At 38.3% G+C, this 22729-nt stretch overlaps 1 protein-coding gene across 1 annotated transcript; it reads right to left on the reverse strand.

Moving 5' to 3' along the window:
• On the reverse strand, window positions 1-22037 carry LOC125170562 (NKG2-A/NKG2-B type II integral membrane protein-like). The gene is given in 9 exon segments (XM_047867271.1): window positions 1-65; window positions 68-117; window positions 374-477; window positions 15836-15987; window positions 16528-16581; window positions 17072-17149; window positions 17522-17715; window positions 18018-18058; window positions 21912-22037. Coding segments are annotated over 9 exon segments (864 nt in total).
• Between the last annotated feature and the right edge of the window lie 692 nt (window positions 22038-22729).

Genomic DNA, 22729 nt, shown 5'->3' on the forward strand with positions numbered 1-22729 from the left:
CTAAAATGCCTGGTGCTTACAAACATATTGTCTTCTTCGTGAGCACGGTTCAAAATAAAATTTGTACGAAAATTGATATTTTGACAATTCTTGTCAATCTCTGAAGATACTGACAACCTGAAATACAGAGAATTAAATCTCATTAATCTTACCATAAGATTACTTATATCTCTTAGTATGTACCACAGTATTTTGAGGAATAAACCATCCATTTTGACTCGTACTTATATATCTCCATCTCAAGATTTCCCATACCATTTTTCTCTGGAAAACCTTCAACTACTGTGTTTATCCGATTGTTCACACATTGCTCTTTTTGTTTCTAAGAACAATTCTTGTGAGGCATAAAATAAAAAGTTGTCATGGGACTTACACTTCGGAAGAAAATGTTAAGGCTTTTGGCTGCACAGATGAACTATGATGGCTTCTCTGGGAGCCTCTAATCCATGTAGTAATAGAGAGTAAATTCAACAAAAACTATGAGAAAACAAAATATATTGGGAGTCAAATACAAGCTCTTATTCTCATTTGAATTCTGTAATAACACAAAAAGTTCATCCTTTCTTCCTCTGTAGACACTTTCAAATTATAATATAATGTTACACAGTGGACACGAAAGTATAAAATTATCTTAGTAGGACTAAGTGAAGAGGACAAACTGACCGTGAAAACAATTTCAGAGTTTAGAAAATGGATCAAAGGTTAGTAACTTATGAAATATGGACAGTGGAGATTCAAGTCAGATGCACATTTGTCATCTTCTCGCCTAGGATGCTCCCGTGTCTCCCCACCTGCCCACCCCTGGCTCGGTGATAAGAAGACTGAAGCTGTTCCAACTGGGAGAAACTGCAAAGAGCAAGGGCTGGTGCCACAGGAGGACACCTGATCAGCACTGGGGATGGGGACGGGTACCCATTGAATTTCAGCTCCATGTGCTGATTTCGCTCGGTAATGATGAAGAAAACCCATACTTGTCCTGGTCGGAGGTTGCAATGTTTGTGTCAAGCACTGTGACCCCCATAAATATAATGGAAAGATACTGGATGTGAGAATATAATGGAAGAGTTGACATTCGCTCTCCAACACTCTTAGCTTATGGAAAAAATAGACACACATGGAGAGGAGACCAAGAGGAACCAAAGAGAAAGTAAGAGCACAAGGAGACTTGGGAACTGAGAGTAAAGGTCTGAACAGTCCCCTCCCGCATTCACACACAGGCACTGATGTCACACTGCAGAACGTGGAAGCTGTACTGACCTACAGTGTTTGAACACATCCTTTCTTAAACAAACAAACAAACAAACAAACAAAAAACTAGTAATTAACATCAAGGCTTCAAAGTGACAAGGTCATAAAAGTAAGCAATAAGAACACCGAAAAATTGAAGAAAACTATCAGCAAACAGACTTCAGTGGAGAAGATACTGCCATAAAATTTTTACAACAAAAAAACATAGTAAATCTAGGAGAAATGAAACAGAATGCATATATACTAAGCTGTATGTTAAAAAGTGTCTACATAAAAAGTTAAAAAAAGTGGGGCGCCTGGGTGGCGCAGTCGGTTAAGCGTCCGACCTCAGCCAGGTCACGATCTTGCGGTCCGTGAGTTCGAGCCCCGCGTCGGGCTCTGGGCTGATGGCTCAGAGCCTGGAGCCTGTTTCCGATCTGTGTCTCCCTCTCTCTCTGCCCTTCCCCCGTTCATGCTCTGTCTCTCTATGTCCCAAAAATAAATAAACGTTGAAAAAAAAATTTAAAAAAAAGAAAAAAAAAGAAAAAAGAGTTAAAAAATGTGAAGAGAAATTGGAAAATATCTTCCAACAAAGGGAAAGCATATGTCATAGAAACTTCTAATGGGGTAATTGTTGCACATATTAGAAAAAAGCATTGAAAAGTCCTACTTATAAAGATATGTAAACTATACAGAAAACTTAGTTGAAATAATTACAGGAGCATGTGATGGCGGTAATTTAGCAAGTAGGTAATATCAATAGACAAATAAAAGTATATGAAGAAACCACAGAGAATCTGAGTGAACAAATACATACTTGAAATGGAAAATTCACTAAATTTTCTCTACAGAAAATATGGGATGTGATAGAAAAGAACTGATGAAATTGGAGGGGTAACAAAATTTGTTTATATCTTGGGTTGAGACAGAAAAAAGAGAAGAATTGGGGCGCCTGGGTGGCGCAGTCGGTTAAGCGTCCGACTTCAGCCAGGTCACGATCTCACAGTCCGTGAGTTCGAGCCCCGCGTCGGGCTCTGGGCTGATGGCTCAGAGCCTGGAGCCTGTTTCCGATTCTGTGTCTCCCTCTCTCTCTGCCCCTCCGCCGTTCATGCTCTGTCTCTCTCTGTCCCAAAAATAAATAAATGTTGAAAAAAAAAAATTAAAAAAAAAAATAAACTTGGAGTCTAGTACTCTTTAAAAAAAAAAAAAAAAGAAAAAAGAGAAGAATTTACAGAATTCAGAGACTTTCAAAACAGTGTCAGGAAAGCCACTTTCAGGCTAAGTAGAACGTGAGAAGAAAAGAGGCAGAAAAAAAAACAGGACAACAATCGTAAGGTACGATGAATGAAGAGCTTACTAATAGCATTTAAAATATTTATAGACACCAGAGACGTAGCAACTGCTAACAGAATGAGCACGTACAAATCCACATCTCATGACATCATAATGAAATGACCAAAGAACACTGGCAAATACAGACAAAGAAATAGTCTTGAGGGAAGAGAGTGGATTGTGAAGTGACTTAAGTCAGTTTGAAAATCAGGGATGGGTGACACGTCTTCCACCTCCATCAGCCTTACGCCACATTATCTACCACAGAAACCATACCCCTGCCTTGCACAATGGTTCCAACTGGAACAGGATACAAGCAGCAAGATGAAGGAAAAGAAAGACACAGATCTTAAATCCCCCAGGGAAACAATCCCTTGAAAATATCCAGATACAAACCCACGTATAATCGGTCTAATCAGGTTTGATAAGGAGGCCAGAACGATTCAATAGGGAAACCATGGACCTTTTCAAAAGGTGTTTGGAAACTGACTACCCACATGCAGAAGAATGAAGTTGGATGTTTACATTTACACTGTATACTAAAATTAACTCCAAATGAACTAAAGACATAAATGTAAGATGTAAAACTATAAAGTTCCTCAAAGAAAGAAGGGGGGATATTAAACACCATTGTATTTGGCAATGATTTCTTGGCTATGCCACCAAAACCACAGAGCCAAGAGGAAAAGTCCATTGTAGATAAGTGGGCTTTATCAACCAGAAACATTTCTGTGCATTAAACGGCATGATCAGCAATGAAAATACAGAGTGGAAAAAAAACACTTACAAAATCATATATCAATCAAGGGAATCATATCTAAAATACATAAGGAATCTACAAGTCAGTAATGACTACAGCAAACACCAGAAACACAATTAAAAAATGGGTAAAGAAATGAAATACACAAAGTTCCAAAGAATATCTACAAATGGTAAAAATCATATGAAAAGATGCTCAATATAGCTAATGAGTAGAGAAATGCAAATCAAATTCATGATGAGTTATCACCTTACACTCATTGTGATGGATGCAACATGCACACACACACACACACACACACACACACACACACACACAAATGTGTCGGGGCACCTGGGTGGCTCAGTTGGTAAAGTCCGAATCTTGGTTTTGGTTGAGGTCATGATCTCACAGTTTGTGGGTTTAGCCCTGCATCGGCTTTTGTTGATGGCGTGGATCTGGTTTCAGATGCTCTCTCTCTCCCTCCTTCGGCACCTCCCCTGCTTGCTCTCTCTCTCTCTCTCTCTCTCTCTCTCTCTCAAAATAAATAAATAAACATTTCTTAAAAATGTGTCAGTGAGGAGGTCGAAAAGGAGGAGACTCACACACGGTTGTTGGGAATGTAAATTGGTCAGCTGTTATGAAGACGTGTATGGAGCTTCTTCAATAAATTAAAAATACAATTACCCCATGAATCAGCAATCCCAAATGTAGGAAACTATCTAAAAGAATTGAAAGCAAGATCTCAGAGATATACATACACCCATGTTCACTGCAGCATTATTCCTTAGAGCCACGGGGTAGAAGCCACCCAAATGTCCACTAAGGGATGAATGGAGAAAGAAAGCGTGGTATACACATAGCACTGTAGTATTATTCAGCTGTAAAAAGGAAGGAAATCCTATCACCTACTACAGTATGGATGAAACTCCAGGACATTATGCTAAGTGAAATAAGCCAGTCATACATACGAAGTAAAAAATAAAACTGTATGATTCCACTTATATGAAGTATCCAAAGTAGTAAAAGTGATAGACAGAGCACGTAGAGTAGTGATTGCTCAGGGATGAGGGGAAAGACAATAAGGGGAATTATTGTTCAGTGAGTTGAGTTCCAGTTTTACAAGGTGAAATTTCTAGATATCTTTCGGGCAACAATGTGATAGTTAACACTCCTAACATGTGTGCTTACGTTGGTTAAGATGCATGATCTAGCGAAATGCAATGTAAGACGTGGGACAGCATGATTCCCACTATATGACCATCTGGAAAAAACAAAATTATGGAGACGGTAAATAGATCAGTGGTTGACAGGGTTTCGGGGGAAGGAAGAATGGATAAGTGGAGCACAGAGCATTTTGAAGGACGGGAAACTATTCTGTATAACTCCACACGTGACCTTATATATTTTTGCAAGCTTTTAAAATGCACAACATCAAGAGTACCTGAAAGTAAACTATGGACCTTGGGTGATAAAGAGGTGTCAGTACAGGTTTATCAGTTGTAGCAAGTGAACCACCCACTGAGGGATTTTGAAAATGAGAGAGTCTACGAACTGCTTGTGCCTTGACACACAGACAGTAGGGGAATGCAGAAAAGCTCTGTGCTATGTCTGAGTTTTGCTATGAAACTAAAACTTCTCTAACAAAGTAGTCTATTTTTTTTTAACATGGGTAATGTGGTAAATGTCGTTTTGTTGTGTTTTGTTTTGTTTGCAACAGCTTAAGAATAACATGAAAGGCAAGCCAACAAAAATAGGTGATCATAGCAAGAGAAAGAGAAAAACAACTCATTATATTTAGGAAAATAACAATATGATTAATAGATAAGTTTCACCAGGAAAATACTAAAAATAACAAAGCAACAACAACAACAAAAACAAAAGCAACTCCCCACACAAACACATAAAAACCCAAAACAAAAGAAAACAAAGCAAAAAGACCTGTCAAACAAGAATTATAATTCAGCAAAGCTGTCTTTCAGGAAGAAAAGATGCATAAAGACCCCACATCAAACACAAAACTTAACAATTTTTGTTAGTACACATTCCTTTCAGACATGTTCTTCAAGCTAAAAGTAACAGATGTAGATGGTAATGCATACCCACAAGAAGGAATAGAGATCAGCAGAAACGTTAGATGTGTCAGTAAATTTCAAAACCTGTGTATTTTTCTCTCTGAATTATGTTGAGAAAGAAGATTATCAAGGCCATTATTATAACACCGTATGGTCGGGTGAATACCATATGCCTTATATATTTTAGCAGTTACAAATATTTGTGTTGCAAAGTCACCACGAATGCCTCATTTCAGGTCTCTAATGTGAAATCATGAAAGCAGAGAAGGTACGTTGACGAGTAACTGGTGTTCAGTAACCAGTGCTAGCTGGCCTCATTACAACGTGGATAGAAGGATGGATTTCCCGTTCTCTCTGAAAGCAGATTGTTCCTATGAAAACTTTCCGAAGCTGAAATGGTGTAAAGTGAAAAAGCAAATAACACTGATTTACATGGAAAAATGATTGAGCATTTCCTGATATAAAAAACAACCACCCCCAAAAGACCCATAACACATGTAACCTCCTTAGGCTTTTCTGACACCTCAAGACATGCCTTGTGAGTGGAAACAAAAAATAAATTGAGATGAAGCACAGACACTCAAAAGTACAGTTCAAACCTATGCTCGATACTGTTACACAGGGTATACAGTTTCCGAGAAATGAACTTGACAGGACGAATCTTGCTGCTTGAGGTGTGAGCTGACACTAAACAGTAAAACTAGCCCTGAACACAATTTTCACTTTTCGCCTTTTGTCCTAAACACAAAAATCCCCTTCAGATTTCTGTTGTTCAGCAAAAGCTGGTATTCAGAGTGCTTTCAGAGAAGCAAAGTGAGGTAATCCAAATTTTTGGAAAGTTGAAGCATACCTATAATAGGTGGTGGAAAGGAGCTTGTTAGTGCTAATTATTATATTTTATCAGAAATTAGTCAGGATTCATGGGGCGTAGATGACAATCAGTTAATTGTATATGTGTAAAGAGTGCCATGAGCAAGATGGAGACTAGGAGGTCATAATGCTCATCTGCCCACAAAATCAGTCAGAATGGTAACTAAACAAGTTCAAACTAAAAACGGCTCAGGGAAAGCTCTAGACCAGAAAGAAACACCAAAAATCTGGTGCCGATCAAAAATCCAGGATGGTCCCATGGAAGGAGAAGAAGCATTTGGCCTGCATCACCCAACCCTGCAGCTGAGAGCGACTTGGCACCTGGAGGAATCCTCTCATAGAGAGTCACCTCATGGAAAGAAGGGGAGCAGGAGAACCCAGTAAGCTTCAACTATGGGGATGTCTGCAGCTTTTGCAACAGAAGGGGCCCATCCATTCTAATCCCAGTTGTTGGAACAGCCCAGAGTGTGCCCTCTACACCTCCTCCCAGAGGCTGGAGGTGTTGCTATGATGAGACTTGCCTTCAAGGGCTCCAATTCTGCTCTTAGGGATTGGTGGTCATAGCACATCGTGTATACAAGACTAGAACTGTGTCTGATTTTTGCCCACTCTTGGTCCCAGGTTAGGGCATTGTGTCAAATCACTGGGGCTGTTTCCTGAGACCTGACCCCAGATCCTAAGGTGTGCATTAACTGCCACTATGGGTGCAGATATTTGCTGCCTTGAGCCCCACTCACCATGTTCCATTTAATGACCCTGTGTCTTCATTGCAAAGGATGCTCTTGCTATTTGGAACCTCAAAACCTCCCAGGCCTAGACTCCCAGGCCTCCCAGGCCTAGACCTGAATTACCATGGCTAACACCTGAATACTTTTCTCCACCTATGGTAGCTCAAGACTCTGACCCTTCATTGGTAAGGCCAAGTCACCACTGCCTTGAGTCTCTTCTCTCTGGTCCAACTGTAGGGCTCTGAATCCTCATTGCTGTTGCTATACCGCTGCATGCCCAGACACACTTTCAGCTTCCACACTAAAGCCTTAGCTGTCATTGGAGACCAAGAATCTAGAGGTCTGTGTCCAGATCCCTGGGTCCTGACACATGGCTTTCACAAGCCACCACTGGATCATGCTGCTGCTATCTTGGAATTGCCACCTGGGACAGAGTAGAAACTAGGACTCCCCATCCCCAGCATATGCTACTACCACACACTGCCCATGGCCGCAGTCACCAATGAACCTTGTCATCCAGGGCCTCTGTACCTGCTACAATCCTCTGCTATCCAGAGTCGCAATGGTGAGCCCCTGAGACACAGGTACAGTTTGCGTGGAATATCTACACATGTCTCCAACTGAGACCCCAGTGCCACAGCTACAACAAAGGAACCTATGCACCAAAAGCCAGTTGCTTTGGTAGTTCCATCTGTGTCTGATCTTGGGGAACAGATCCAATACTGCTACGAAAGCTCTGCGGTCAGCTTGCCATTCCAGACCCCAAAAAGAGTCATCTCACAAGATCTTCTTCCTGTAGAAAGCAGGAGCTAATGGGATGACATTCTGAAAGTGGTCAAAGGGGAGAAAATAAAATATCAACCAAGAATGCCTTACTCAGCAAAGCTGTCATTCAGAAATGAAGAAGAGATAGACTTTCCCAGCATCCGAGAAGATGGTGTATCAAAGTTTCAACTCTCGCCACAGATGGCAGTCTGGGGAAAGCAGCAGCATGACTCCAGTGGTGGTTGTTAAAGCCATGTGTCAGAAGACATTAGACATGCCCTACAGAAATGCTAACTGGAATTCATTCAATTGAAACAAAAAGACAAAAATTGGTGACATTAAAATATATAACAAATAGAAAATCACTGGTATAGACCAAAGGAAAAAGACCCTTGACTTTGGTGTAGGCAATGATTTCAGGGATAAGTCATAAAAATCACAGCAAAAGAAACTAAAAAAGAAAAGAGGGACTGCATTAAACTAGAGAGTTTCTGCCTAGCAAAGGAAAGAATCAAATAGTTGAGAGATCATGGAGAGAAGAGAAGAAAATATCTGTAAACCAATATCAGATAAGGGACTAATGTACAATATATATATAAAGAACTCATACAACAGAATAAAAACAAAGAGAGAAATCCAATGTAAAAAATGGGCTAAGTGCCTCAGTATACATTTTTCTGAAGACATACAAATGGCCAATAAGTACATGAAAGGTGTTCAATATCAAGAATCAGGAAAATGCAATCCTTTGGGATTGCAATTCCTCCAGTCCTTTGGAGGAAATGTAAATTGGTTCTGCCACAATGGAAAATAGTCACTCTTACATATGTGTTTACAGTAAGTGATCAATGGGGCACCAGGGTGGCTCATTGGTTGAGTGTTCAACTTCAGCTCAGGTCATGATCTCCCTGTTCATATGGATGAGCCCCACATTGGGCTCTGTGCTGAAAGCTCAGAGCCTATAGCCTCCTTTATCTGAGTCTCCCTTTTCTCTACCCCTCTGGCCCTCAAAAATAATAAACATTAACAATTTTTTCAAAAAAAAAACAAAGTAAGTGATCAGCATCTCAAAGGTATAACTGTATACCCATGCTCATTGCAACATTATTTGCAATAGCCAAGAAATGGAAGGAGCCGGAGTATCTGGCACCGGCATAAAGTTGAAGAAAGTGTGATATATATACACGTACAAACACACAAATACACACATATACTCACACTGAAATATTATTTAACCAGGTGAAAGAAGGAAATCTTGCCATTTGTAACAAATGGTTGGACCTTGAAGGCATTATGGTAAGGGACGAAAATCACACAGAAATAGACAAATATTGCATTGTCTTTCATATGAAATCTAATAGACTGAAATGGTAAAAACAAAGATTAGAATGTGTTTATCAGGGACTGTGGGTTGGGGGTTTGTGAAGATGTTTAAGAATACAAATTTTCGGGATTCCTGGGTGGTTTAGTCGGTTCAGCATCCGACTTCTGTTCAGGTCATGATCTCATGCTTTCTGAGTTTGAGCCCCACGTCAGGTTCTGTGCTGACAGCTTAGAGCCTAGAGCCTGCTTCAGATCCTGTGTCTCCCTCTCTCTCTGCCCCTCCACCGATCATGTCTGTCTCTCTCCTCCTTTCTCAAAAAGTAAACATTGAAATTAAAAAAAAAAGAATACAAATTTACAGCTAGCAGATAATTTTTGGAGGTTAATGTACAACATAGTGATTACAGACATCATTGCTGTATTATAAACTTCAAAGTTGCTAAGACTAATTTTTATCTTCTCTCAACACATACAAAAAATGATAAATATGTGACATGACAAAGGTGTTATCTAACATGGCCATAGTAATCATATGGCAACACATAAATTTACCAAATGAACATATTGTCAGCAGTAAATGTATGCAATGTTAGATGCCAATATCATCTCCATAAAAACAAACAAAAGATAGATTTGTAATACCTACAATTATTGCTAAGGAAATAATTTAAGAATATACCAAAGACAACAATAGAGGAAGTAAAATGCAACACTAATGTAGCATGTGTTTAATATAAAAGATATGAGGTAAAGTGGAAGAGGAAAACAAGACATAAGTATAGAAAATAGCAAATGGGATACCTAAATCCAAATATCCCAGTAATTATACTCATGTGAATTAAATAAATATTTCAAGTATAAGATAGAAAGTGTCATCCTGAATAAAAGAGTAATATCCACCTATATACTGTCTGTAACAGACACACTGTAGATTCAAAGACACAAAGAGGTGAAAATAAAGGGATAACAAAAAGTAGACCCTACTAACAGTAAGCAAAGATGTGAGCAGAAATGGCTGTTCTAATATCAAAGCAGCTGTTAAAACAAGAAATATTAATAGAAAGTAAAAGAAACATTTCCAAATGTTAAGGCTGTCAATATAAGAGGAAGATCAAACAATTATAAACATACATTATTTACCTAAGAACAGAACCCTTAAATACATGAAATAGAAACTGACAGAATTAGAAGGGTAAATAAACAATTCAATGGGTATAGCTGAAGACTGAAATCTCTTCCTTCAGTAAGACCAGCTTGTCACAAAAGCAAGAGGACTATGGAAGACTGTCAAAACAGTGGAACCAGCTTGACTTAACTGACATATATAGAAAGTGTTCAAGGTCATCCATAGGGATCAAAAAGTTTAAGGATGGAAGCATGGAAAGATTCAAAGTTTTTCCTCTGAAGACAAGGAAATAAATGAGAAGAAACAATGCAAAGAAATCTGGGAAATTTCCTAACATGTGGAAAGTGAGAGACTTCTGAAACATGTACAGTTCAAAGATGAAATCTTGGAAAGTATCTTGTACTGGATGAGAGAAATTACCTCGTACTGAATAATAATAAACTGAAAATACATCAAAGCTTTTAGGATGAAGCTAAAGTAATGTTTACAGACAATGGGTACCTTTGTCAATCACACACAAAGGAAGAATGTTATCAATGCACGATCTCAATTGCTTCCCTCTCAAGCAGCATTAAGAGATCAGCCAGGTAAGGTTATAGAAGGAAGAAATGACACACATACATTTAGTAAAAGCTGATTGTGAAGGATGTATAGTAGAATAACTCAAAGCAACCCCAAATGACCAACACCCAAATATCCAAGAGCATCCGCAATAGAATGGGCGAATGCCACGTAGGACAATCTGACAACAGAACAGCAAAGAGATGTGGACCATTGACAACTTCATGCGGCTACATATGGATGAACCACACAAGTTTGGCTTCGCCTGAAAATGCTAAACATAAAATATGCATACTCTCTGATTCTATTTCTATAAAGTGTTTTTAAAAGGCAGACAAGAAGTTTTCGCAGTGTTGGTAATATTCATTTTCTCATTCCATGCAGTGGTGACACTGAAAACTCGGCCATCTGTTGGCACGTGTACCATGTGACCCATCTGTATGTGCCTTGTACCACAGTAAAAGTAACAGAGAAGGATATTATGAAGAAATGCAAATATATTTAAAACTAGACAGAAAATTGGAAAAAATCCTACCAAACACAACGTGTGAACCAAAAGAACTTGAAAAAAAAATATCAGAAGTGTCTTAAAATTTCTAATACAGGGGGCGCCTGGGCGGCTCAGTTATTTAAGCGTCCGACTTCCACTCAGGTCGCAATGTCAAGGTGCTGAGTTCAAGACCCAACCCCCCCTACCCCCCCACGTCGGGCTCTGTGCTGACAGCTCAGAGCCTGGAACCTGTTTCGAATTCTGTGTCTCCCTCTCTCTCTGCCCCTCCCCCGTTCATGCTCTGTCTCTCTCTTCTCAAAAATAAATAAACGTTAAAATTTTTTTTTATTTTTAAATAAAATTTCTAATACAATTTTGTCTGTAATTCAGAAAACTTTTCACACTCAGTTAGAAAGTATTTAAATGTTTATGAATAAAGTAAATATAATGCCAGTTTAAAAAGCAAAAAGAAATCATTGTAGGGTCAGAAAAGGAGGCTAATGAAATATGTGTCATATACCTTTTGATGGGAATACTAAAAAAAGAAGGAAATTACATATCAGGACAATGATCAGTAGATTTATTGAAGTAGTGCCATTTGTATTTACATTTGAAATGCCATAAATAATCTTCATTTATCACATTAGCAAAGAAGATCAATGATGTGACTTCCGTGATACAGAAGGTAAATGATAAAACTAATATTTATTTTTATTTTTAAAAAATCTTTCTAAAGGGGTGCGGGCAGTTCATTGGTTGAGTGTCCAACTCTTGATTGGGCTCAGGTCATGATGTCAGGGTTTGTGAGTTTGAGCTCCGCATTGGGTTCTGCACTGACACGGCAGAACCTGCTGGGAAGTTTCTCTCTCTCTCTCTCTCTCTCTCTCTCTCTCTCTGTCCCTTTCCCCTGCACTTTCTCTCTCACACAAAATAAATAAAAAACAAACACTGAATGAAACTTTAGAAATATAGAAATGAATAGGAAACATCCATGCAATGATCCTGAATAGGTAGAATAACTCTGAAAATGAACTTGTATAAATTCACCGGTTAAAAAAGGACAATTTAGTGGGCACCTGGGTAGATCAGTCATTTATGCCTCTGAGTCTTGATTACTGCTCATGGTTCCTGAGATGGAGCCCTAAGTCAGGCTGTGTGCTGACAGATGAGAAAGGGCAACATTTGTACCCACACAATACGAAATGCACAATTCCACAAAATGCAAAGTCATTCAGTGGAGAAAGTAGAGTCTTTTCAACAAATGTTCTGGAAACAATGGACTATCAAATATGATTAATGATTATATACTTTATACTACATTAAAGTGCTCAAAATTGGTCACCCATAAAACCATTCAAATGTTTTATAAAAATGCATGACCTACAGTTGGTGAGAGATTTTTTAGACGGAATGTCAAAAGCATAATCCATAAAAGAAGAATTGATGAAATGTAGTTCATCAAGATAATATCTGCTCTTTGAAGAGATAAGAAAGTCATAAACTTGTGAAGAAACATTTACAAAGCAAACATCTAATAAAAGACTTGCCGCCAGGGTACATAAAGAATGCTCAAAATACAATGAAAAAAAGTAAAATTATGAGCAAAATTTTTCAGGAGATACTTCACCAAACACCATGTATAGATGGCAAGTGAGTACAGGAAACGATGCTGAACACTATTAACTTTAGAAACATTCAAAACAAAACCACCACAACAAGATTCCTGTTCTGGAAAGAAAGAGTGGATAGACTTTTCCCTATTCCTCCCACCAACGCAGCTACAGTCCCTGGGCATTATACAGAAGATGACATAAGATTCAGAAATGTAATGAGAAAGCTGACAGATCCCAGCCCTGGAGCCCAAGGAATGGCATGTGGTGAGCTCCCCGGAATTTCCCTCTACCTCACATAGACTGGTGTCAGAGACCCTAGCCAACCACAGACACCAACAGGTACACATCCAAGTCTCCACAATGTTTTTTCTCTCCAGTCAAAATAATACAATAATGGCTGCTAGGAAGACAGAAAAGTTGTAGACACTAATTGCGTGATTCTAAAAACCAAACCAAAACAAAAACAAAAACAAAAACAAAAACAAAACATTGTTTTTTGATAAAAAATAATGAAACCCATTGACTATCCACCAAAAAAATCAACAGGCATGCAGGGGAAATCAAGACATTGTTCGATAAAGAAAAACTGAGAAGAGGTATCACCACCAGACCCACTCTGAAAGAACTCCTAAAGAGAAGAAACGGCAAAAGAAGGCATCTTGAATCATCAGGAAGAAAGAGAGAACAAAAGAAAGAATAAAACTCTCATAGGTATAATGGACTTTCCTTCACTGTGTTCTCTAAATTGGTTGATATTTGAAGCAAAACTATCAGTTGGAGCAAAATTATAAATTCCATGTGATTCTCAAAGTAAGTAGAGAAATATTAGGACGCAGTATAATTGGGACACAGTAAGGGGCCATAAAGGCAAGTTAAGTCTCTACATTTTACGCCAACTGCTGTGGGTGTGACAGACTGTATAGACAGTGACCTGTGAATATGTAATTATCTATATGAAGATATATAATATCCATATTTTTTATATAAAGGAGATTAGAATATATGTGTACATATAGAACTTCATGTATATAAAGTTATTTATGGAGACGAGACCTACTTTGCTCTAAATGATGCTCCATCACAGAGGTAATGATGTAGAAAACTATAACCTTCACTTTTATCTCACAGCATCAGAAATATAGCATCACAAAAAATAAATTCAAACTGGATCATAAACATAATGAAAAGTTAAAAGCTGAAGAAATAAAGAAAAAGGTGAGCCCAGGAAAATAATATAGGAAATAATACTCATGAACTAAAGCTAACTTCTGAAATAGGTCCATAGTAATGATTGTAACACACCAAGTGCTAAGTAGGACTATGGTAACATTAAAATTCTGATCATTCCAGAGGGAGAGAAAGGGAAATAAAGAAGGAGGTGGGGAAAAAGAAAAGAAAAGAAGGTTGACCAGACAAAGAAACTATGCAGCTTAAGGTATTATGCTGAGTGAAATAGTCAGAGAAGGATAGATATCATATGTTTCCACTCATACTTGGATGTTGAGAAACTTAACAGAAGACCAAGGTAGAAGGGAAGGGGGAAAAAATAGTTACAAACAGAGAGGGAGGGAGGCAACCCACAAGAGACTCTTAAATCCAGAGAACAAACTAGGGGTGGGTAGAGGGGTGGGGGAGAGAGGAAAATGGGTGATGGGCATTGAGGAAGGCACTTGCTGGGATGAGCACTGGGGGGTTGTATGTAAGCAATCAATCACGGGAATCTACCCCCAAAACCAAGGGCACACTCTATACAATGTATGTTAGCCAACTTGACAATAAATTATATCAAAGAGTAAATAAATACAATTCTGATCATTAAAAGACTCCATTATGAGAGTGAAAATGCATGTCACAAATATTTTCATCTTAACAACTCGAGAAAGAGCTCGTATCTAAAATATGACAAAGGCTTTTAAGAGGTGAAAAAAAGGCACCATCCTGGAAAAACGGGCAAGAGACACAGCCCAGTACTTCTCTTTCTCACAAAAGAGAATTGCCTTAAGATTTACAACCCAGAAAAAAGGTACTGTGTATAACCATCATAAATTATTAATTAATTTTACTGAGACTACTGAGATTTGGATCAAAAGACTAGTTGGTACAATGGATATTTACACAATACAATAAAAAATGTAAGGAAAATTTAATATATTGAAATTTCCACATGTCAATGACTGTGCAATTTCAGACTAACGCTTACAGGGAAGTGTATTACAATTACACATAAATATAATTATGCTGTATTTATAGGTTATTATTTTAATATGAAAACCATAAAATTTATATAACATAAATATGCTCTATAAGATGTAGTTATATATAATAAAGGATTATAAATATGATATGTGGAGGAAGATATAGGAAAGACTTTTCATAACACAATTATTCATAATATCCATATAATAAAAAGGAACTAAATTACTGAGAATGGTTTTGAAAATGTCATATTCATATAAGAGGGTTGAAATTTCACAAACTATAAACAAATGTGTGAATATAGATGGATTACAATACCATCTGACAGAGAAAGGATACACATGTAAAAATGCACACTGAATGATTCCATTGATATAAAGCCCCCAAATAGGCAGAAATATCTCATAAAATGAAAATGGGCAGGCCTGGTAAAGGCTGTAAACTTCTGTCCCATGATGTGATTGGTATTTGTGTAATTCTACATATTTTGTAATCAATTTGCACAAATGCCTAATTTCCTTGCTATGTTGTCAAATTAAATGTAAAGTTTGTTTCAGGAAAAAGAGCATTTCTAGAGACGCAGGGTTCTATGAAATGTAAGAACTGGAAATTATCAAATGTACATTCAAGGTATAAGAATATAAATAATGTGTCACACAGTCAACATGTGGAATATTAAAGACTTTAAAATAAATAAACTACAAATACATATGTCACTATGGATGAACTCTACAAGCATAATAGTCACACACAAGCTTTTAATAGAATCTGGAAACATCTGAAAACTTACCTTGTCCTCTTCATCATCATAGTAGAGCAGGTTAGAGTTCTTAGAAGCACAGGACGTCAAACTCTCATTCCACGATTTTCCCTCAGTGCTGATGTAATAACAATTGTTGGAATACGTAAACCACTCTTTCAGACAATGACAACAGAGACACGCTGGAGAGAGATTATGAGATATTATGCAAAAAGCTTTGACTATCACAAAATGAAAATTTATGTACTGTATATGGATACACATATGTGTACATAACATATTCATATACCCTCACAAGCTGTTAAAATTAAAGCAATTCACACACACACACACACACACACACACACACACACTGAGAGAAGAGTCAGGCTTTCATCCCCTAATTTATATGCCCATATAAAGGAACCACAACAATTTCAACTCTACATGTCCTGAGAATCACTGAAGTCAAACATCTTTATGGAATGATTTATCTTTTATCATGTTATAGGAGGAGAACATGTGAGGCAATTGTTTACAACGGGTGTGGTGATTTTAAATGAGTATTTCTTCACATTGTTGCCTAAATAGTTATACTCTCCTAGAATCCTTAATTCTGAAAGTTCATTAAGCGATTTTCTAATTCACTTTTTCCAAAAGAATCTGTTATCATCTTTGCCTACTTGGAGATAGAGCTATAATAGACACTAAACTAATAGCAGAATTTTCAAGGGATGTTGTACCTTTCTGGATCTTTGTTTCCAGGGAGGTTTTGTTCTGCTCTGGTCCTTCAGTAGCTTGAACATTCAAGTAATCTTCAAGAAACATAACATTAAATTAAGTGATCACAATAAGTTGAGTTTCTTAGTTTGAAATTTGGTATATTATTTAGAATTGGAAAACGCTGCAATAAAATTGATTTTACCAGTAAAAAAATTAATAAAGTAATGAACATGAGGGGGGAAAATAATTCAAAAGCTCAATGAACCCAACTTCACCATCTCTTACAGTATTTGGTTTAACCAATCTCAAGAATTCATTTGTACCTATCAATAAAGTCTCTCAAATAACTTGCCTTTAAGTTACAAAAATTCTGAAAAGTGTTTAATACTCCCTTAAACATCATGTGGTATTTTTACTTTAGATAAATTCAGAATAACTATTTCACATTTAGAGCATGCGTCCATTAAAATTGGATAATTCAATTCCATATGTTATATAATATTTCAAATAACTGATGATATTAACGTGAAAAACTCCCTATTAATCATTCAAACACTGACTTACAGGGAATAACGTTTATTTTTACCACAGTGGACATCAAGACAAGGCAGATGATTCCCAGAACCTCAGCAATGTACCTCCCTGGACACAAGAGAAATGAAAACACTGACAAAAGATGCATGGAAATGATCATTTAGGAAATTTACAAACAAGAGAAGCAACAACCTTCAGGGAATCAAATGTAAAAACTTGGACCCCAAACCCATTTCTACCATTGTAATCTTCTCTTAGAATATACGACTGCATTGGCAGTCACATACTACTCCGTGACAGGTTGGTAACACTGGAACAAAGTGAGTCCCCAGACTTCAACGACACTACCATATTCCAACTTCCAGTTCTGATCCTCACAAAAGAAAACTACGTGAGATCATTTCCTACTCTTTCCCTACACCCCTGCACCCCAACTTCACATCCCGGAACAGATATACCTGTCTGTATTAAATATTTTACCTTTGCAGAGATAGTGCTGGTCAGTCCCTTGAAGTTCCTGAGAAGCAACTTGAAGATTGAATTCCGCATGGGCCATTTCCTGCTCAGTTACTGAAATGGATCTATTAATGCTCTTAGGTTTCACTCGCCGTCTTTGTGACTCCTTAACCTGACTGAGTCTGCCCGGGTTAGTCTTGGGATGTTGCTCTCTGCAGCTGAGTAATGTCAGGCCCGGTGCTGAATGGAACTGCCCTGAAGGTCTTGATCAAGAGTGTGTGTCATGTGCTGATGACATTGCTAGTACAGTGACACAGGGTGGGGTGCAGGGTGAGGGATACTGCTCATTTGAAGTGGAACCATGTAAAATCTCGCTCCACTTCCCTTAGAGCTTAAATAAATATTTCGTGACAGAATAACAGGGTTTTACACTGCCACAATGTTTGACACTGTAGTAATGGTTGGGAAAGTGTAAACAATACATTAGTGAAGAAGAAAAGAATTCAAGAATAATACTGACCTCATTACTGTAAGGTCAGATTCCAGGGACACCTTGCAACACTATTAGAATAGCCAGATTAAAATTAAAGGCTGTATTAGAGAAATAGTGTCGCACCAATTTTTGTGACGATTGAAAATCCATTATTGGTTAAAACTAGAGTGCTGTGAGACTAGGAAATACTAGTTTTAGCACATATAGGAATTTCCTGTAACAAGTGACTTTTCATTGGGGATTTAATTTTCTTTACTAAAGGGTAATATAATGCTATCAAGTGATATTTTATGTTGAAAATTGTGGAATTCTGAGATTTGTTGAATTATAAAAGGACTATTTTATATGTTGCAAAACATAATGTGACACATTAACTTATCCAAAGCATGAACAATGGTGAAAACAAACAACAAAACAACAACAACAACAAGAACAAAACCCATATTTTTTAAAAATTTTTTTTTGGGACAGAGAGAGACAGAGCATGAACGGGGGAGGGGCAGAGAGAGGGAGACACAGAATCGGAAACAGGCTCCAGGCTCTGAGCCATCAGCCCAGAGCCCGACGCAGGGCTGGAACTCACGGACCACGAGATCGTGACCTGGCTGAAGTCGGACGCTTAACCGACTGCGCCACCCAGGAGCCCCAAAACCCGTATTTTTAAAAAGCACTTATTTAACATCTGGAAAAGGATGTTGATTTCATGGCAAAAATATGAAAGTATAAAATGATAAATAAAAGTTTAAATCATTTATGGAAGAACACACTTGGTGCAAACTTCTAGAAAGATCTATGGTATCAAAGGCAGTGAGAATAGCTTTAGTTCTAGAGGAATGGTAAGGAATCACATAAATGTAATTTCATACTTCAGTCAATGAGGTCTGCAGTCCATCAACTCTGTAATTACTCCTGGCTCTCAAACTTACAAAGTATCACCTTTTAAAAGTTACTTCATGGGTGGGAGGAGTTAAGGTGTTGGAATGGCATGGAGACTCTGAGTTTGTCTCATCCCTGAAATGCAGCTAGAGAAGCACCAGACCTTTTAGAACACCTAGGAAATGGATCTTAATGCAACAATCTGCATAACCTGAGACACAAAATCGGCGGTTATTCAGGGCAGAGAGGTGAACTGGGGAGAAAAGATGGAGAGTAGGGAGCCATTTTCATGGAGAGAAGACAGAGAGAAAGAAAGGGGGAGAATGTGGTGCATTGGGATCCTGCAAGAAAAGCACTCCCCCCTGAAAGTAGCTGGAAAAAAGAGACAGAAAGAGTGACAATACTTGTAGGGGACTGAACAAGAAATCTGTCCCCCAAAGCCACTGACTGGGGGAAAGGAGAGGTAGTCAGTACTGCCAGGTTTCTATAAGCAGTAGAGCGGAGTCTGTCGTTTCAGAGCTCAGAGCCTGGTGGTGCTCTGGTGAGGAAGTGGGCCGAATCCCCAGTAGTAGGCGGTGCTGTCTGAATGGTCTATGTGCTGTAGAGAGATAAGCTGTTCCCCTGCTTGGAGTGTAGTTGGTAGTGGCCATATAGCTTCACAGTGGGCAAAGGTCCCAGCGGACCTCAGAGAAGAGCTACATTTGCTAGTAATGGGACAAAGATGCCAGAGTGCAACAAAAATCTGGAGCTAGCTGTGTGTTATGATTTCCCATAATCTTTGAACCTCTGCCGCTGTGCAATCACATGAACATTTTTGAGGCAAGCTGGCACCCGGCCATTGCTCAGCAGCACCCTCTTCCAGAGACTCAGTACAGATCCAAATAGGGGGTTCTGAAATGTGGGGTTCTGAAACACAACCCTATCTGAGATAAAACTCTGGAGAGAGGTTTCACCTGCAAGGTGGACAGCTTAGACATAGACAGGGTAGAGGTGTAGAGTGGGCGGAGGTCTGCAGCCAAGGAGGGGTGCTTGCTAGTGGGGCAGTGAGAGAGTAAGTCCCTGTGCCAAAGACTAGGACACTGGGTGAAGCTATTTCCCCTTCTCCCACACATGCACATAGGTTCCACACTGATCCACCCCCTTAACCTAAGCACTGCCACCTAGTGGAGAATGGAGCCATTACACCAAGCCCTGCCCAACTGTGCCCTCCAGGCACACCCCCCAGAAGACCAGCACAAGTCACTCCACCTGCTTAGTGCATGAAATAGAGGAGGCTTCATCCTTTCAGTTCTAGGGGACACTGGATGTCACTTCATTCGGGTTTCATTCTGTTTGCTGGTTCACTTATTTACTCATTTCGTTGCTTCTGTTATAGATTAAATTTGTTTCCCCTTTATTTTCTTTCTTTTTCTTGGATACAGAAAAAAATAGTTCTATTTTTAATTTTATTTATTTTTTAAGTTCCTATTTTATATCGTTTTTGTATTTTATTTTATTCTACTTTATTATATATTTTTTTAATTTCTAAATTTTTTTCTTACTTTTTCTCCATTCCTTTCCCTTTCGTCTCTATTCTACCAAGATTTTTTTCAACATGCAGATCAAAACACACCTAGGATCTAGCTTCCTTCTTTGGCTTTTTGTTTTCTTTTCAAATTTTAATTTTAATTTTTTATTTTCTCAATTTTTTTCTTCCTTCAAAGTGACAAAACAAAGGACTTAACCCCAAAAGAGAGAACAGGAAGATATGGCAGCCACAGACTTAGTCAACACACACAAAAGTAAGATGTCTGAACTAGAATTAAGAACCATGATAATGTGAATACTAGCTGGGGTTGAAAAAACATAGAAGACATCTGAGAATCCTGTCTGCAGAGATAGAAATAAATCCTAGTCAGGCTGATAGTAAAAATGCTACAACCGCGATTCAAAATGAATGCATGCCACGATGGCAAGGCTGCGTAAGGCAGTGAAGCGAATCAGTGACATAGAAGATAAAATTATGGAGGATAATGAAGCAGAAAAAAGAGAGAAAAAAGGCAAGGAGCAGGAAACAAGACTTGGAGAGCTCAGTGACTTAGTAGAAAGGAATAACATCTAAAACAGAGGAATTCCAAAAGATGAAGAGAGAGACAAAAGGGCAGAAAGTTTAGATGAGCAAAATACCAGAACACTTTGCTAATCTTGGAAGGACACAGATGTCAAAATCCAGGAAGCACAGAGACCTCCCATTAGATTCCACAAAAACTGACCATCACCAAGGCATATCTTAGTAAAATTCACCAAATACACTGACAAGGAAAGAATTGTGAAAGCAGTAAGGGAAAAAAGTCCTTACCCTATAGGGAAGACACATCAAGTTTGCCGCTGAGGTATCCACAAAACTTTGCAGACCCGGAAGGAGTGACAGGAAGGAGTGACAAATGGGACAATCTAGAAGAAATGGACAAATGGCCTAGAAATATTTAAACTACTAAATATTTAAACTACTAAAACTGAAACAGGAAGAAATGAAAATTTTGAACAGACCCATAAGCAGGAAAGATATTGATTCAGTAATCAAAAATCTCCCACAAACAAAGTTCCAGGACTGGCTCCTTGTCCAGGGGAATTCTGCAAAACATTAAAGAAGAGTTAACCCTTATTCGTCTGAATCTGTTCCAAAAAGTAGAAATGGAAGGGAAACTTCCAAACTCATTCTACAAGGCCAACATTGCTTTGATTCCAAAACCAAAGACCCCTCTAAAATGAAGAAATCCCAACCAATTTCCTTAGTGAACATGGATGCAAAAACTCTCAACGAAATACTAGCAAATTAGATCCAGCAATACATTAAAAGAATTGTTCACCCTGATCAGCTGGGATTGATTCCTGGATGCAGGTCTAGTTCAATACTGCAAGTCAATCAATATTTTACATCACATTAATAAAAGAAAGGATAAGAACTGCAAGATCCTCCCATAGATGCAGAAAAAAACCTTTCACAAAATGCAGCTCTCATTCTTGATATAAGCCCTCAAAAATATAGGGATAGAAGGAACATACCTGAAAATTGTAAAGGCCATATTCGAAAGACCCGCAGCTAATAATGTTGTCAATGTGGGAAAAACTGAGAGCTTTTCCCCTAAGGTCAGGGAGAACGACAACGATCTCCACGGTCACCACTGTCATTCGCTATAGTGTTGGAAGTCCTAGCTTCAGCAATCAGTCAGCAAAAAGAAGTAAAATCATCAAACTAGGAAAAGAGGAAGATAGACTTTCACTCTTCTCAGCTGAAATGATACTTTCTGTGAGAAATCCAAAAAATCCCACCCAAAAACTGCTAGAACTGATACATGAATTCAGCAAAGTGGCAGGATATCAAATCAATGGATCTCTACTATATTGCATATTCATTCTGCTTTGTTACCCTGAGTTGTTGGAATAAAGATACCAATGTCTCTGTGATGGGATTGCTGATTAGTTGTGCCTCAGGTGCATCCCACCAGCATTTGTAATCTCCCACTCACTAGAGAGACAGGACAGTGGTGACACATGCCTTCTTATGGGTATAGGTAATGATTTTTGCACTGTTTTTTGTATGTATTTAGAAATGTAAAATATACTTGGGGAGAAATGGTATGTGTTCTACATCAGATTGCATTTAGCAGCATCTCTCACTTTTCTCCATTCTTTATGGTAACAGACACATATGTGTAGATGGGATATTCCAACATTGGAAGGGATAGGGCATTTCAGTCCCTTCTTCACCCTGGACCCTGTAGGATCCCCAAATCTAGAATTCAAACAGGCTATCTTATCACAGCTCGACAATCCCCTGTGTATCCTTCAATTCCAAAAGACACAGCCTATACAGATGCCCT

Source organism: Prionailurus viverrinus, chromosome B4 (genome assembly GCF_022837055.1).
Source record: "Prionailurus viverrinus isolate Anna chromosome B4, UM_Priviv_1.0, whole genome shotgun sequence".
Taxonomy (NCBI): domain Eukaryota; kingdom Metazoa; phylum Chordata; class Mammalia; order Carnivora; family Felidae; genus Prionailurus; species Prionailurus viverrinus.